The 15,456-nt window shown below is 41.7% G+C and overlaps 1 protein-coding gene across 1 annotated transcript; it reads left to right on the top strand.

The window, feature by feature from the left end:
- Positions 1–413: 413 nt before the first annotated feature.
- On the top strand, positions 414–1,870 carry LOC107380052 (ras-related protein Rap-2b). Its single transcript, XM_015951077.3, has 2 exons — positions 414–1,228; positions 1,639–1,870. Exon 1 carries the CDS (start codon positions 625–627, stop codon positions 1,174–1,176), a length of 552 nt encoding a protein of 183 aa, XP_015806563.1. The 5' UTR covers positions 414–624; the 3' UTR covers positions 1,177–1,228; positions 1,639–1,870.
- Positions 1,871–15,456: the final 13,586 nt, after the last annotated feature.

Genomic DNA, 15,456 nt, shown 5'->3' with positions numbered 1-15,456 from the left:
AGGCACTTGAGTGACGTAGCACGTAAAAACGCGTGTCGAGCGGGCGGACAGGAAGCGTTTGGAGCTCGTGCAGGGAAGCTAGCAAAGATGAGACAGGAAGTTATAAAGTAGCATTTTTAGATTAAATAATATTTTACCATAATTAAAATCTATGGCAACTGTGCGTACAAAACACGATTTGATTGAAACTATTCTCCAAAATTGAATCATTTAATAGATAGTGAGAATGAATTAGGAATGATTTGACAAACACTTTTGGGTTGGTTACTTTTATTTTGAAATGCTAACGAAAATGGTTGCCTTGAACTAGGGCTAGCTTGATCCTAACAAAGAGACCAGCCGACGCACGGTGGTTGCGCGTGAACGACAACGGGGGACGCTCGGACAAGAACCGGTTGGGCTGTTGTCGGAAACTCAGCATGCTGCAATTTAAATGCTGAGCGTGGGTCCGAAATATCCGTAGTTACTTTCCGAACGACAGTAGTTGACGGCCACGCCCCGGTTCCACCGCCTACAGCTCGTACAAAAGTGCTGGCGGCGAGACGGAGAGCGGTTTGAAACCCAGCAGGGCGGCTAGCTGGTTCGCACAAGGAGGACGCAGGAGTGTCGGCTGCTTCGAGAACCATGAGGGAGTACAAAGTAGTGGTTCTGGGTTCTGGAGGTGTCGGAAAATCCGCACTGACTGTCCAGTTTGTGACGGGGTCTTTTATCGAGAAATACGACCCCACGATAGAGGATTTCTACAGGAAAGAGATCGAGGTGGACTCCTCACCCTCCGTTCTGGAGATCTTGGACACGGCGGGGACCGAGCAGTTCGCCTCCATGCGAGACCTCTACATCAAAAACGGGCAGGGCTTCATCCTGGTTTACAGCCTAGTAAACCAGCAGAGCTTCCAGGACATCAAGCCGATGAGAGATCAGATCATTCGGGTTAAGAGGTACGAGCGGGTGCCGATGATTCTGGTGGGAAACAAAGTGGACCTGGAAGGGGAGAGGGAGGTCTCGTCCGGAGAGGGGAAGGCTCTGGCGGACGAGTGGAACTGCCCGTTCATGGAAACTTCAGCCAAAAATAAAATCTCAGTGGACGAACTGTTTGCAGAGATCGTACGACAGATGAACTATGCCTCAACGCCCAATGGCGACGACCCGTGCTGCTCGTCTTGTGTCATCCTCTAAGGAACAAAACAATCAAAAGTTTTATTCTCCGCTCAGTTTTAAGTTTGCAATGGTAAGTTGAGACATCACAGAAAACCCCACCAGCTGTGGATTTAGTCCATGCACCTATTGGTGTATGGAATGTTTTTATGCACAAATAACCTTATAAAGTAAAGTTTTCAGAACAGAACTAGACCGGATGTGTGCTAAATATAACTGGATTTAACACCCAAGTCTGCCTCTTTTTGTCAGTGCTAGCTAATAAACATAAAATCTGTTTTACCAAGCAGATTGGGGAAATTTCTGGTTAGTTTGTAGAACTGCAAAAGAAAAAACACTTTGGTGTCTTTTCGTGAATGTGGTCAAACAGGAGTTGGGAGACTCCAGCCCCACATTTAGGGTCCGGTTTTCCTCAAAGCAAGCAAAGAGCTGTTTCCTGAAGTTTGCTCATTCGTGATTCTCTCCCATGTCTGTCTGTGGCAGTGTGTTGCAGCGAGTCTGTACTGTTGAGCCCTTCTTCGTGTCTCGCCCTGGCCTTGGAGGAAAATGAAGGGAGGAATGCTGCAGGGGACAGGAGGAGGAGGGGGAAGAGAGCAACTGAGCACCAGAGAGGGTTTCACTCTTCAGGAATTCTGCTGGGTTGGAGTATCTTTGCTGCACGATCAGTGTCCACCACCATCAACATGGAGCTTCAGAACAACCCCTCCTTAACCGGTTCCAGACTCTACCCCCGGCTGGAGCCAAACTACCCGACGCTTAGAGGAGCTCACACACGGATATTTCTGTATAAGACGAAGACAGGGAAATAGAATTTATTTTGTTAAATAACTGCACATACTGATGTGAAGATTATGGGCATCTCTAACGCCCCCTGACCCCCCCCCCCTCTTTTCCCCCAAAAGTCAGAAGAAACCACGTATCTGACAGTGGAGTAAATGTGACATGTGCCACCTTTTCTCCTTCACCCCCTCTTCAGTGTGAAAGGGCCCTTACTGAAGTGGTGTGGGGACGCTGACCTGACCGCCCTTGTGTCGAGTGCCTTTCCAAAGCAAATCAGCTCTTTGGATTTTGTGCCAACCTATGTTTATCACCAAAAGAACCCTTCAACATGGCAACCTACTTGCTATAGAGAACTCTCCTGGATAATCTTGTATCGGTGGAGGAGGCTGAAAATGAACAAAACTGCAATAGGCTCTTCGTTAAGTCAAACGGTGGATTTTTAAGTATTATGTGTTGGCCTTTTTTGAACAATTCACATTCTCTAGCATCTGTTCTGGACAAATCTATATCTTGAAGCAAACAGGTACTGGATCCACCTCGGTGTTACGACAAAACGCAACGATTACCTTCCAGACCAGCGACATCAAAGGAACTCTGTTGAATTTGTTGTTTTTTTTAACAGGATATGTGATGATGTACTGTCGACAAATCTAACCTGATTGTAAGTTTAATTTCAGACGATCCATTTAACAGTGGACTGTCTGTTTCAAAGATGAGACTTTTAATACAAATTGCATTTTTTTAAAAAAAGAAACCAGACTCTTGTTTTTTGTTTGTTTCAGTGCTAAAAAACTTGCTGAATTTGTAGAAACCCTCAGGTTGTAGAAGAAGCTAGCGCCAACTGTGTAGTTTGGGGTTCGTGAAAATCCCACTTGAACCAAAACTATGTGATTTGTGCTTTTCGATCCGAATGTGAGGTAGCCTGGATGCTAACAGGAAGTTGGAAAACATTCCAGTTTGTTTGTGCTCACAAATTAGCTGAAGAAACTTTTTTTGGTTTTAGTAGTAATTTTTTTTGTTGTTGCCAGCACAAAAAAAACCTCCTCCTTTGTCTTTCTCCTGCTGCTGAGCCATGCATTTTTTTTTAAACAAAAGCAAAACTTTGTAACCTCGTGATTACCACTGAACCCGCTGTGATGTAAAACTAAACGGAAAGAAAACAACAGCGGGTGTCCTTACGCTTGGACTCGTACGTTCTAGAATGAGATATCGTGTTGAGTTTACGTTGCACAAGTGTTGGGTGTGCTTATTGCAAAGGCATTTATGTGTTTGCAGCAGCGGGAATTGGGGTAAAGATCATTTAAAAGTGCATGTTCGTGAAGAGTCATTCATTCATATCTGTGTTCAACATCAAAGCACCTTCATCAGAATCTCCTGGTGCGTTAGTGGAAGAGGCCCGGCTCTGCAGCTGTGGGAAATGTCTTTTTTAGCTGCGTGGGTGTAGCACTGTTACAGCCCAGAGCTTCAGCTTTGCTAGTGTGTGTGTGGGTGCTGTGGATGGAACCAAGCAGCCCGCTCCTCTGCTTCCGATTACCTGCAAGGTTTACCTCGACCGGGTTGGCTGGGTCGACGGCAGCGTGGCTGGGGGGGGGGGGTACGGTGTAAACAAACACGACTCAGGCTTCAAATAGAGTCCAGCTCAGTCTAATGCAATATTGGGAACACATGTCTGCCTGTCAGTGTCCAGCATTGGCTCAGATTGATGTTTGGGTGTGTGTGTGTGTGCAGCGGAATTGCATGTTTTCTTCAAATTTGCCTGAATCATGTGACTCCAGGACATGTGGGGAGGTTCACAGGACATCAGGTGCATTCAGAAGGTGGTTCCTGTTATTTTGTTTAGTGTAGTTACTTTTAAAAAAAAACTACAAAATGCATTTGAATCAGTGCCTGGAATTAATGTCTGTCTGGGAAAATGGAGGCGGCTTGTGCACGTTCCAACACGCGCCGCAAATTTCTCCCGATCCTTAAAGCAGAAAAGACTTGATGTTCGGTTTCAGTGAGAGGGAGCGTAGTTTTTGTGTGATTTGTTGATGGCTGTTCTCGGACGTTCTTCACAAGTCGTGTCTACTCTCCAGCTGTGTTATCGTTGTTGAGCCAAGGCTAATGGCACGTTTCCTCCAAGGCCTCGATACAGGAACAGCCCTGACGTTGAAGTCTGCCTGGACTGGTGGTGGATAAGAGGGGGAAGCTTTTACAGTTATACCCCCAGTTACTGTAAAAGTACCCCACCCCCCATCTTCTGCTGCCATGGTTTACGTGTCTTGATGTGGTGTAAACATCTGATACCAGAAGAATTTGCCCTTCAGAGTGGAAAAAATTTTTTCTTTTTATCTTTCTCTTGGTAAGGTGCAAGAACGGGTGAACGTTTCGCTTCCTGATCTTTTTTTTGCCCTACAGTTTTGTTGTGTTTATTTTGAGCCAGTTTCAGCCTCGTGACTCTTAAAGGTGCATTATGTAGAAATGAGGTAAAAATGACATCCTGTAGTAGCATTTGGTTACTGCGACCACTTTTAACAACTCTGGAACTATTTTCCAACTGTCATAAAATTTCAATTGTTGGTGCTTCAACGTTAGCTCGCAGGAGACACGGCACCCCCACACCCACTGGTGGTAAACAGTAGTTACGTCCCTCCTTCCTTTGTTTTGAAAGGAGAAAAACTGACAATCCCCACAGCCAGCTGGATGTGGAATAACCTTCTTTCCAAAATGACCGAAACATTAGACTTTTGGGGTTTTCTCGCTGTAAAATTCTCAAAAAATTCTTACATACTGCACCTTTAAAGGTTGCTACGAACATTTGTGTTTTGGAATTGTGCCGTTTCCACATTCCAAAGACTTTTTTTTATTTGCCCGTTTGAAAGTTTCAGTCCTTGAAGATTGCAGCCAATAGTGAATCAGGGAAGCTCAGGTTTGATCAGCGTATCCGCAGGTCCTTAAAAAGTGTTAAATTGGCTTTTCCAAATTTAAGGCCTTAAAAATTACAAATAATCCTTAAATATGGTTTCCAAATGTCTTAAATGACCCAATAAACAAGATACTTTTATTTCTATAAAATTTTGGTGAATTTCTAAAATGGTAAATGGCCTGTATTTGATATAGCACCTTCTAGAGTCCTGGAACCCCCCAAGGCGCTTTACAACACAATCAGTCAATCACCCATTCACACACTGGTGGGGATGAGCTACAATGTAGCCACAGCTGCCCTGGGGCGCACTGACAGAGGCGAGGCTGCCGAGCACAGGCGCCACCGGTCCCTCTGACCACCACCAGCAGGCAATGTGGGTTAAGTGTCTTGCCCAAGGACACAACGACAGAGACAGACTGAGCGGGTCTCGAACCTGCGACCTTCCGATTGCGAGGCGAGCACTTAACTCCTGTGCCACCGTCGCCCCATAGTTAGTGTTCAGCATTTTTTGTGTACGATGTTTGCATAAGCGGAACCGTACACTTGCAGTTGGTTGTGAAAGGGGGCAATTTTTAGATGAGCACATTAGCTGGTTAAGCTAGTGGGAGCTTGCGCCATGGGGAAGTGCAAGTTTAATGGTAACTGGATGGCTAATCCCACGTTTGCGACGTGGTTAGCACCGGTTCCAAGCAATAGCTGGAAATTATAGCTTAAATTTAATTTTAAAAATAGCTTACATTTGGTCAAAGTGGCCTTAAAAAAGGTCTTAAAAAGTCTTAAATTTGGCTCCCTTAAACCTGCAGATACCCTGTTTGATGGCTCAGCTTGTCTGTGGTTGTTGGTCACAGGAGGTGGTCATGTGATGTGGTTGCCATGGTTCAGGGAAGGGCGGGGGATCTGGTATGGGTGCTCATGATGGCCTCGTGACCTACAGGAGTTGAGCTGCTGCTGGAATTGGAACTGGTTGAGGAGAGGAGGGTGCTGGTGCGTTTGATCGTCTTTCCCTCAGCCGTCACTGGCATAAATATTACTTGACCTCATGATGACATTTTTTCCTGTCAAATTGAATTTTTACCATTGTAAATCTGCCTTTAGTACACACAAAACCACATTTTCTACTTATAAGGGTTAATTTTGTTGCTTTAAATTTTTGGGTTTTTCTTTTTTTAGCTTTTGCTTTGACAGGAAGTGTTGCCACAGAGGCAGCACAAGTGGGTGGTGTGTGTGTTTGCATTTTTTACATGGGATGTAATCACTATATAGGCTCCTCGGTGAATTACAGGCTGCTTCTCCCCAGGAATCCCCGCGCTATTTTTGAGGCACTTGTCTGCACAAAACAGCGGTTTTGCCTTTTTTTTCTTGGCAGATGTGCGTCTTACGTGTTAAAATCTATTCTATTCTTTTATTTTCCCTTCCCCGTCAGGTCAAACAAAAATAACATTAGGCGCGTTAGAACAATCGAGAAGATGCAAACAGAGTTGAGCTTAAAGTTTAAATGTCAAGAAAAAAGGCAAAACATACTTTTTACAGAGAAAAAGAAAAACTACTTTTTACTAAATGGAGAAATACTATTTAGAATAAAGTTATGTTAATAAAATGCTTTGTTTTTAAAGTTTATTCAGTAAAAACACTCAGAATTCCTGGTTACAGTAATAATGAAAGCTGAATTAGGGAAAAGAAAATATCGACACACTGAAATCCTGCAGTATTTTCTTTTTTGACGCTGAATTGATATTCAAAAGCAGTGTATCGATTACTTTTTGGAGAATGTACATACAAATATTTACTGCATTTCTTCTGTGTGGTGCAATTCAAACTCCACCCAATAGGAGGCAACATTTTTTTTCCGTCATCACTCTGACGGAACAACAAGATCTCGAGATAACACTGGACGCACAAACAACTGGTGCAGCAGCAGGCCGCCATCTTGGACGGGTTCCTATTTGCTCCAGTGCATTAATGTCTGCTGAGGAAGGTGTTAAAGTAAAGAATATTTTAATATGCTTTTTCAGACATAAGGTGTGGCATAATAAAATAGAATAAAGCACAATAAATGTAAAATAGAAAATCTGAACAGATAGGCTAGAAAAGTCAATAGTAATCCTGTGATGTTTTCAAGAGGATGCCAGTTGTTGCAACTGTTGGCTGCACAAAAATGGGCATAGCTGCTCACCCTGTTAACTCCAGTTGGCTTTGGAGAGTGAGGAACCCACCCAATATGGCAGCAACAATGTTATAGTCCTCAACGCCCAATGGCGTGTTTGTATTAGTGTTGTCAAAAAAATCGATACCCAGATATAAATCGATACTAAAAGTGGTATCTAAATTAGATATTCCATCCCTGTGGTATCAATATTATGGACTATTATACACAGCCTTCTTCAAGTACACCGACACGCACGACAGCCAGATGCCGTAAAGCAGCCTCCGCCTCCCAGACAAACAGAAGACGCCGCATGGCTACATTGCAATTTCCCACAAGAGTTGTCTCCAATCCAAGTTTTGTCTGCCAAATAAATAAACAAAAACATAAACAGAGAATTTGGGAGGCGCTTCACAGCCCAACTTCATTAGCATACCAAGTCCGACACGTAGTTGTATATTCACGCTTATGTGCTTAAAGGAAGCTCCCGTTTATTGCAACCCGGACTTAATTTCTAGCATGCAGTACGTTTGTTTTCTCACGCTGACAACTTTGGTGCTACTTGGATTCCCCGGGGTATTTAGATCCATCGGCGAATCGCCATCAGCGTATATCCATATAACGGGTGCGGACGGGCACCCATGGTGCAGCCTCGAAATAAGACATTATCTGCACCAAAACACATCTTCATGTCGAAAGGTTTTGTTAGGAATCATTAACGTGATTCCCCTGTTCGTTTGGAGCGGGTCTGGGATTTCTAGGCGTAAACAGACTAGCTGCGGCTAATCTAACCGGCGCTTTTAATGACGTCACTGCCGTGCGCCAGTCTGTTTTTATTAAGATTACCGGTAGATGTACCTTTGTCCTACTGTGGAGAAATTTGTTTTCTCCCTTTATTGACCAACAGAGTTGTTCAAAAGTACAGAACAAAACATAAGGCATTACATCTTATGACAAAAATGCACCTTAAACAGAGTTTAAGCAGCAAAACATCACTCTGCAAATAGTGTTTATATAGTGAGACAATTCATGATTTAAAGTGTTAACTTTCACCAGTTTTTGTATGCACGTTTTAAAAAATGCTGATACTTGAAAGGTTTAAGCACTTAATACACTTAATTCTTAACATTTAATTTTTGCAATATAAATTGAGGAATGTTATTTTTTGAATAAACTTGTTCGATAAATGGGTGTTTCTAAATAGTATCGAAATCGAGTATCGAGTTTTTTTTTCAAGTATCGAATCGAGTTTGAAATTTTAGTATCGTGACAACCCTAGTTTGTATGCATGTCTATTACTGGACGTGTCTTGGAAGCGCCTGACCTCCTCAGCCTAGAAATCTAGACCAACCGTAGTAATAGGGAGACATATATATGATACATACGAGATATCCTGTAGTAGCATTTGGTTACTGCGACCACTTTTAACAACTCTGGAGCTATTTTCCAACTGTCATAAAATTACAACTGTTGGTGCTTCAACGTTAGCTCGCAGAAGACACGGCACCCCCACACCCACTGGTGGTAAAAAGTTGTTACGTCCCTCCTCCCTTTGTTTTGAAAGGAGAAAAACTGACAATCCCCACAGCCAGCTGGATGTGGAATAACCTTCCTTCCAAAATGACCGAAACATTAGACTTTTGGGGTTTTCTCGCTGTAAAATTCTCACTAAATTATGATTGATATATATATATATATATATATATATATATATATATATATATATATATATGATAGATATATATAGGCTAATGGCATATATATATATATATACACACATACATACACTCGCATCAAGAGCAAAATGGGGTTTCACACGCATGTTTATTTGCATATTTCATATTTAAAATCAAGCAAAAACTTCCTACGTGAGTCTCTGATTTAGCTTTAAAGAGCAAGTCACCCCTTACAAGAAGCGTACTTCACTCCCACTTCATGTTTGAAAAATGCAACAAATGCTGTTGCCTAGCAGACCGAGAGGGTGGAGCCACTAACAAATACACACACTCACGACATTGTGACATCATAATATACCAGTTTACATCATAGCATACCTCTTAGCCAATAGCGGTGGCAGATTTAAATTCAAATGCAGTGAAGAGTTTTTACCTGACAACGGCACAACACTGGCAGTTTCAGGCAGAAAATTTAAATTTTAACTAAAATGCACTAAAGTGCAAAACTATTGACTACACGTGTCTGCAGCACGATTAGACACACATTTATATAGTTTATCAGAAAAAAATAGTTGATTTGGGGGTGACTTGCTCTTTAAGGTTGCAGAATTGTTCAAATAATCTGTACGACTGTTGTGAGCATCACCATGGCAACAGCAAAGTATCCCTTTGTGCCTTATTTGTTTTACCCTTAAAGGTTGGATGAGCTTTGTTTTTTCACTCACACATGAAGAGTCACACACACACACACACGCACACACACACACACACACACACACACACACACACACACACACACACACACACACACACACACACACACACAGACACCGCAGTTAACCTACATTGTGCTCGCTTAAACACAGTGCAGTTTACATTCCTGCAGCTTTCTGAAAGCAGATCTTTGTCCGGACACATGGAGCAGGGCCATCACTCAGGAAGATGTCTCTGCAGGAACAGCGATGCAGACCAGACCTGACGGGATGATTTCCGTGTGAGCTTTAACAGCCCGTTCTGGAGTCGGTGGAGTTTGACAGATCACCACCGGCACTCGATCAGTTGTTTTTTTGGTTAGCCAGGGAGTGGCTTTCTCACTTTGAGCTGACTGTGCCATGATGGGAATGCCCCGGAATTCCTTTCATTCCTGTCATTCCTTCAGCTGCAATGTCTGGACATGTCTGTTAGCTTTAGCTAAGAGAGAGATGGATGGATTTTGGAGAAAGTTTGGAAGTCCTAAATGTGTTTATGTCGGACTTTTTGGCCTCGACCATGACTTGGTTGCCTCGGCTTTCCTAAGCAGAGATCAGTCAAAACAGAGAAAGTGTAAGCAAATGTTATTTTTTTATTTTAAGAGAAAGCACAGAGTCTGACTCCAGTATGATTCCACTTAACACAGGGTCATACTGCTCTTCATATCTGTCTTTAGAGCATCACAGCACAGTTGTCTCTGTTCCCAGCTAAGCGCAAAACAAACAGAAAACTAGGGCAAAGAAGGCAGCCAGACAGCACTAGTTACTCCCAGTCTGAGTGGATTTGTTGCTTTTGTTCGCTGGTGTCATGCTTTAGGACCGCGGCTCAGTTACTATCAGGGTTTTGATTATGATGGCAAAGGAAATCAGGTCAATGAGTTGGTGCGAAACACACAACGTGCTTCTGAGGGGCGAAGATTTCAACACATTTAACTTAAACCGTCTGACTGGTTTTCCGTAAGCAGCAGCTGCTCAGACAAGTTTCTCCCTCATTAAACGATGACTCAGGCTGCTCGTGTTGATTTACTTTTTGTTTACCTGGTTGTTGAGAACTTCCGTTCTTTCTCTAATCAGCCAGAACATCGCACGTCACCCTGGTGACTCACACCGAGCGACGGATGACCCCCGATCACACGGTTGATTTGAGTCACGTCTTGGCTGTTTGTAACGTAAAAATCGCGTAGCTTCAGCCGTTTGCTCGGATGTAGTGCCCAAAAAAAAACTTTTTAAAGCCTGTTGGATCATCACAGAAAAATAAAAGTCTTAGGTATGTTGTTGATGGTTCGTATCATTCTTTGAACACACTTTAATAAAAAAAAAAGGAATAAAACATTTGGTCATAATTAAAATAGGCAACAAAAGTTCAACCCCGTTGTTTTCTACAGAAAATTATTCTGGGGTGTTCTTCTGAATAAAAGAATCCAGATTAGATTTTTTTTTTCTTTACGTGTTTGAATAAATTTTTTAAACATTTTTTTATGTTTTGACACTGGTTTCCTGAATTAGATTTTGTGTGTAACACTTAAAAATTCCATTTGTTTAAAATTTTGTTTATTTCAGGAGCATTATGACATAATACTAACAGTGGCGTGTTCAGATCTTTTAAAATGGGGTGGCCCAGGTGAGGCACAACGTTGTGCATGGGTGGCACCAATGGTTATGCTTCTTTTGTTTTTGTTTTACCCCCAAGCCTTTTGTGGACAATGAAAAGCCTATTTAAAGGTAAATTAGTGTGGTGGCACCTGGGGTGGCCAATCAGATTCCAAGGGTAGCATGTGCTACCCCAGGCCACTCCCTGGGCACGCCCCTGAATACAAACCGAACTTAAAGAGACAATGTGCAGTTTTCCCCGTTAATCTCTTGAAATATCCTTCAACATATAACCATAAAAGTCTAAATGCATGGGAGTGGGTCTAAGTCTCTAGGAGATGCGATATTAGACGCCATGTTTCCTTCTACGGGAGCCCATGAAGACAAAATGCATTTACTGATCTATTGACAAGCGGTTGCAAAATGTTTGCCATTCATAAACGTTGTTAAACACATTTACCCTCTTCACTCATAGCCAGTGATAAAAGGGAGTCTGCATGTCATTTTGCTGGAGGTTGCGCTCCCAGGATTTTTTTTAACCTAATGACCGTCTGTTGGTAAGGTCGTATGCAAACACAAAACTACCGCTTGCTAGCAATGATAAACGTATTTTGGCAACACATTCTCACACCTTAAGCGTCAAAAAATGACGCAGTGTGACCAAGAGTTTGATTCCGATGCGTTGGGTGCCCCTGCGCGTCGCCTCCCCACGCGCAGTGCCACAGCGTCGGTATCTGACGCCCGTGGTGAAAAGGAGATTTCACTGACATTTTGCCTCTAACGTCTAGTGATTTAACCTTCCCCTCATCCCCATTTTAACCTTAACCCAGTATGTCAGTCTAAATTTTCTGTTAAGCGTGTTTGAGGGGAATGTTGAAATGCGAAACAAAGCTTTGCATGCGCAAGCTGGTTAATAAGGTTAGGATGGGGGTGCGGGAAGGTTAAAGAGCAAGAGGGTAAAGGTCACAATTCGGTCAAATGTCTGTTTTACCGCGGGCGATGGATACCGACGCGCTGTGCCAGGGGCTCCTACTGTTTCGGAAACAAACTCTTGGTCACACCGAGTCATTTTTCGACGTTTAGGGTGTGAGAATGTGTTGATTATGGAAGAGGATTAGGAACACTGAAAAGAAAAAAAAAAGAAAGAAGATTCTGACTTTTTCCTCAGAGTTCTGACTTTAATAATCTTGAGAGAAAAAAGAAAGAATTCTGAGAAAAGTCAGAATTCTTTCTTTTCTTTTTCTTTTCGGTGGCCCTATCGTCAGAGGTGTCAAATAACGAAGTACAAATACTTCGTTACCGTAAGTAGAAATTTTGGTTATTTATACTTTACTGGAGTAAGTATTTTTTACCCTACTTTATACTTCTACTCCCTTACATTTTCACACAATTGTCGGTACTTTCTACTCCTTACTTTAAAAAAATAACCTCGTTACTCCCACTTCATTTCGGCTTGTCGTCGGTGAAAAACAAAGGTTTGATTGTGGATGAATGAGATCTACCATTCCGACATGGTATTGGTCAGCGCAACTGCACGTGACACAAATCATGTGACACTCCAGGATGTAAGACCATTAGCAAATGTATGTTGTAGCAGTAGCATTGGGCGGAGAGGCAAATCTTGCTAACAAGATGTCTGAACCAAGTACCCGTGAGGACGGCTCTGATAGCCTGGAAGACAAGTCAACCCCTTTACATCCCTGGCCATGCCTGGAAGAATTTTTTGAAATGGTTGGATGCAAAAACAACTCATTTCGAATGCGCTACAAGCTTTGTGCACCCAAGTACGACGAGCTGATGGCTTTCAAAAACTTACCATCTAACTTGAAAAAGCATATTGAGGTAAGCTACAAGTTTCATATTATCACTCGATCATTGACAAAATATCGTATTAACCTAAAAACATAATAATGGTAAATTTTCAATGTTTGCCACGCTATGCCTGGGTACATGCTATGGCTTGCTTACTAGCAGTAAGCTATGATTTAATGTTGCAAGTTTGTTTGATTGGCTTTATTTGACATTTTAAATTAGACTCTAGTCAAATATTATCTGAGCTTATATTGTTGCTATATGCAATACTCAGTGGCGATTTTACCATTAGGCATAGGTCGGCGGCCGCCTGGGGCCCCCTTCTGTTGGGGGGCTCCCTAGCCATGACCGCCGACACCCCTCTGTTAATGCCACAATATTCTTATTACCAACTTGTCACCGCCGACGGGATTGGACATATGCACTGCTCATTACCATAACCCTACTAACACAGGTCCGTTGCAACAACGTTATCGCAACGTATTTTCCGACACCTTGTGATGTTGCAGGAACGTCGTATGTTACGTAGTAGCGACTTCCAAAGTGAAATTCCGCTACGACGTTGTCAGAACGTCACGTAGGACGTTGCTGGAACGTTGTCGCGACATATCCACAACTTTACTGCGATATCGTGACAACGTTGCTATTGTGACGTTGTGACAACATACCAACTAAATGTTTGTGGCATGTTGTAGAGACGTTTTCAGGTAAACGTTTTTTTTTTGTCACCTTTATTCATTATGTAGATACCACAGGAAATTATATTGCAAAACTAATGGCAGACTAACTGCAAAAGCAACCAGAATGGCAAAACAAATGTATAAAAACCTTAAAAACAAGTAATATAGGACAGCGGTGTCTTGATTTAATTTAAAAAATAAGCTCTTCTGCATATGTTTAGTAGTAGGCAGCAGAATCAGATGTAATTCACAAAGGATGGACAATAAACTGACTTTTCAGCTTTTTATTACATAAAGGTTTGACATTTTCATACACAATTTAAACAAAACTTTTTTATAGCAGCTCTCAAAATAAAAATCACAAGGAGTTCAAAAAATAAAAATAAATGATCAAAAAAATATATAAAGCAAAAATTGTGAAAAGAAAGGAAAAAAAAAGAAAACAGAAAGGGTGCAAGTGGCACCTATGTTCTGCGGATTTTGTCCATATGACCCTCTGCCGGGTGTCAGCCGGTGTCAGCCGGTGTCAACATGTGCTTGCATGGAAGAGATGAAAGGACAGACTGACTTCCTCCTCAGAAAAATGGACCTCCATTTGTGTGGCCCAATGCTGTGCTTCAGCCTGAAGGGGAAAAAAAGGAGGTATAAATTAGTGAGCAATTAGCTAGTTTGTTTGACTTTACTTGAACAGACCGAATAAACTACAGTACATAAGCTAACATGTGATAGCTACCCATGCGGCATTGTTTGAGGGCAGATATATGCTACTGCCTTTTGTAAACGTAAATTACAACTATAATAACAAGCAGGATTTAAAACTTTCTTACCTGAAGCAAGCAAACTAAAGAGTGAGTGGTTGACAAATAAATTAGACGAAGTAGCCAAACAGCAAAGAGCAACTGGAAATGAATCTTGTGGAAAAAAGCACGGGATAAAATAAGAACAAAAACAGAGGCAGATGAAGCTGATTGGAAGATGGTCGTGGAACATGTGATGACCATAAGATATCAGAGAACTGGTTGGAACATCAGTCACAGTAACTGGTTGATTTTCAGGGTTGTTACAACAAGCCATTGGAATGCTGTGAGGGTAGTAACATGTAAATTAGCTTACATTTCTTTGCTGGTGGATTTTAGAAAGTAAACATTTGTAAACGACAAAAATGAGTTTTTCAGTAAACAAAGTAAAAGAAAAAATCCAATTTTTAGGTAGAAAAACTGTTATAGAAGCCACCAGATATCAGTTTTTATTTTTTAAATTGTTTTTTTTTGTAGTTTTATTTATACACTTTGTAAACAACAACAACAACACACACACACCTTCATCATCATCAGTCCCCTCTTGTACAACATGTACCTTTGTTGGTGGTTTTCTGAAAGGTAGGACAGTATACAGGATATGATTTAAATGCAATCCTCGTCTATACTGATGTCACACAATGTCCATCCTCCTTCAAGTAGCAGCTCCTCCTCAAACATTCCTGAATATTCAGAACTTGTTTTTGCTAAATGCAAAAAGGATTTTTTTTCAGTAAACAAGTTAGAAAAGTCCAAGAATTTATTATTTTTATTAGAAAAATACTTATTTAGCTATAAATGTGATTCAAATGCTGCAACTAAAAATTGTTTAATTGTCAAAACTCCAAATGGTAATTTAAAAGAAGCTTCCAAAAATAAAATAACTAAGATGCAGTTGTAGAATACACCAGATGCAGATGTCAGTTTTTACTTTTTATCTGTAGTGGTGTAATTTTTCTATATGTTCGATCTAGTTAAGAACACACTGTGTAGACAAATTTAAACACGCACGCACACACACGCACGCACGCACACACACACACACACACACACGCACGCACGCACACACACACACACACACACACACACACACACACACACACACACAAATAATCAACATTCACCTCTTGCACAACATATACCTTTGTTGGTGGGTTTTCAAAGGTAAA

This window comes from Nothobranchius furzeri, chromosome 13, assembly GCF_043380555.1.
Source record: "Nothobranchius furzeri strain GRZ-AD chromosome 13, NfurGRZ-RIMD1, whole genome shotgun sequence".
NCBI classification, from domain to species: Eukaryota; Metazoa; Chordata; class Actinopteri; order Cyprinodontiformes; family Nothobranchiidae; genus Nothobranchius; species Nothobranchius furzeri.
This window is presented reverse-complemented; position numbering and strand designations above follow the sequence as displayed.

Bases quoted from the DNA above. Each gene is read 5' to 3' on its own strand.
- LOC107380052 (XM_015951077.3), top strand. From the start codon at position 625: ATGAGGGAGTACAAAGTAGTGGTTCTGGGTTCTGGAGGTGTCGGAAAA.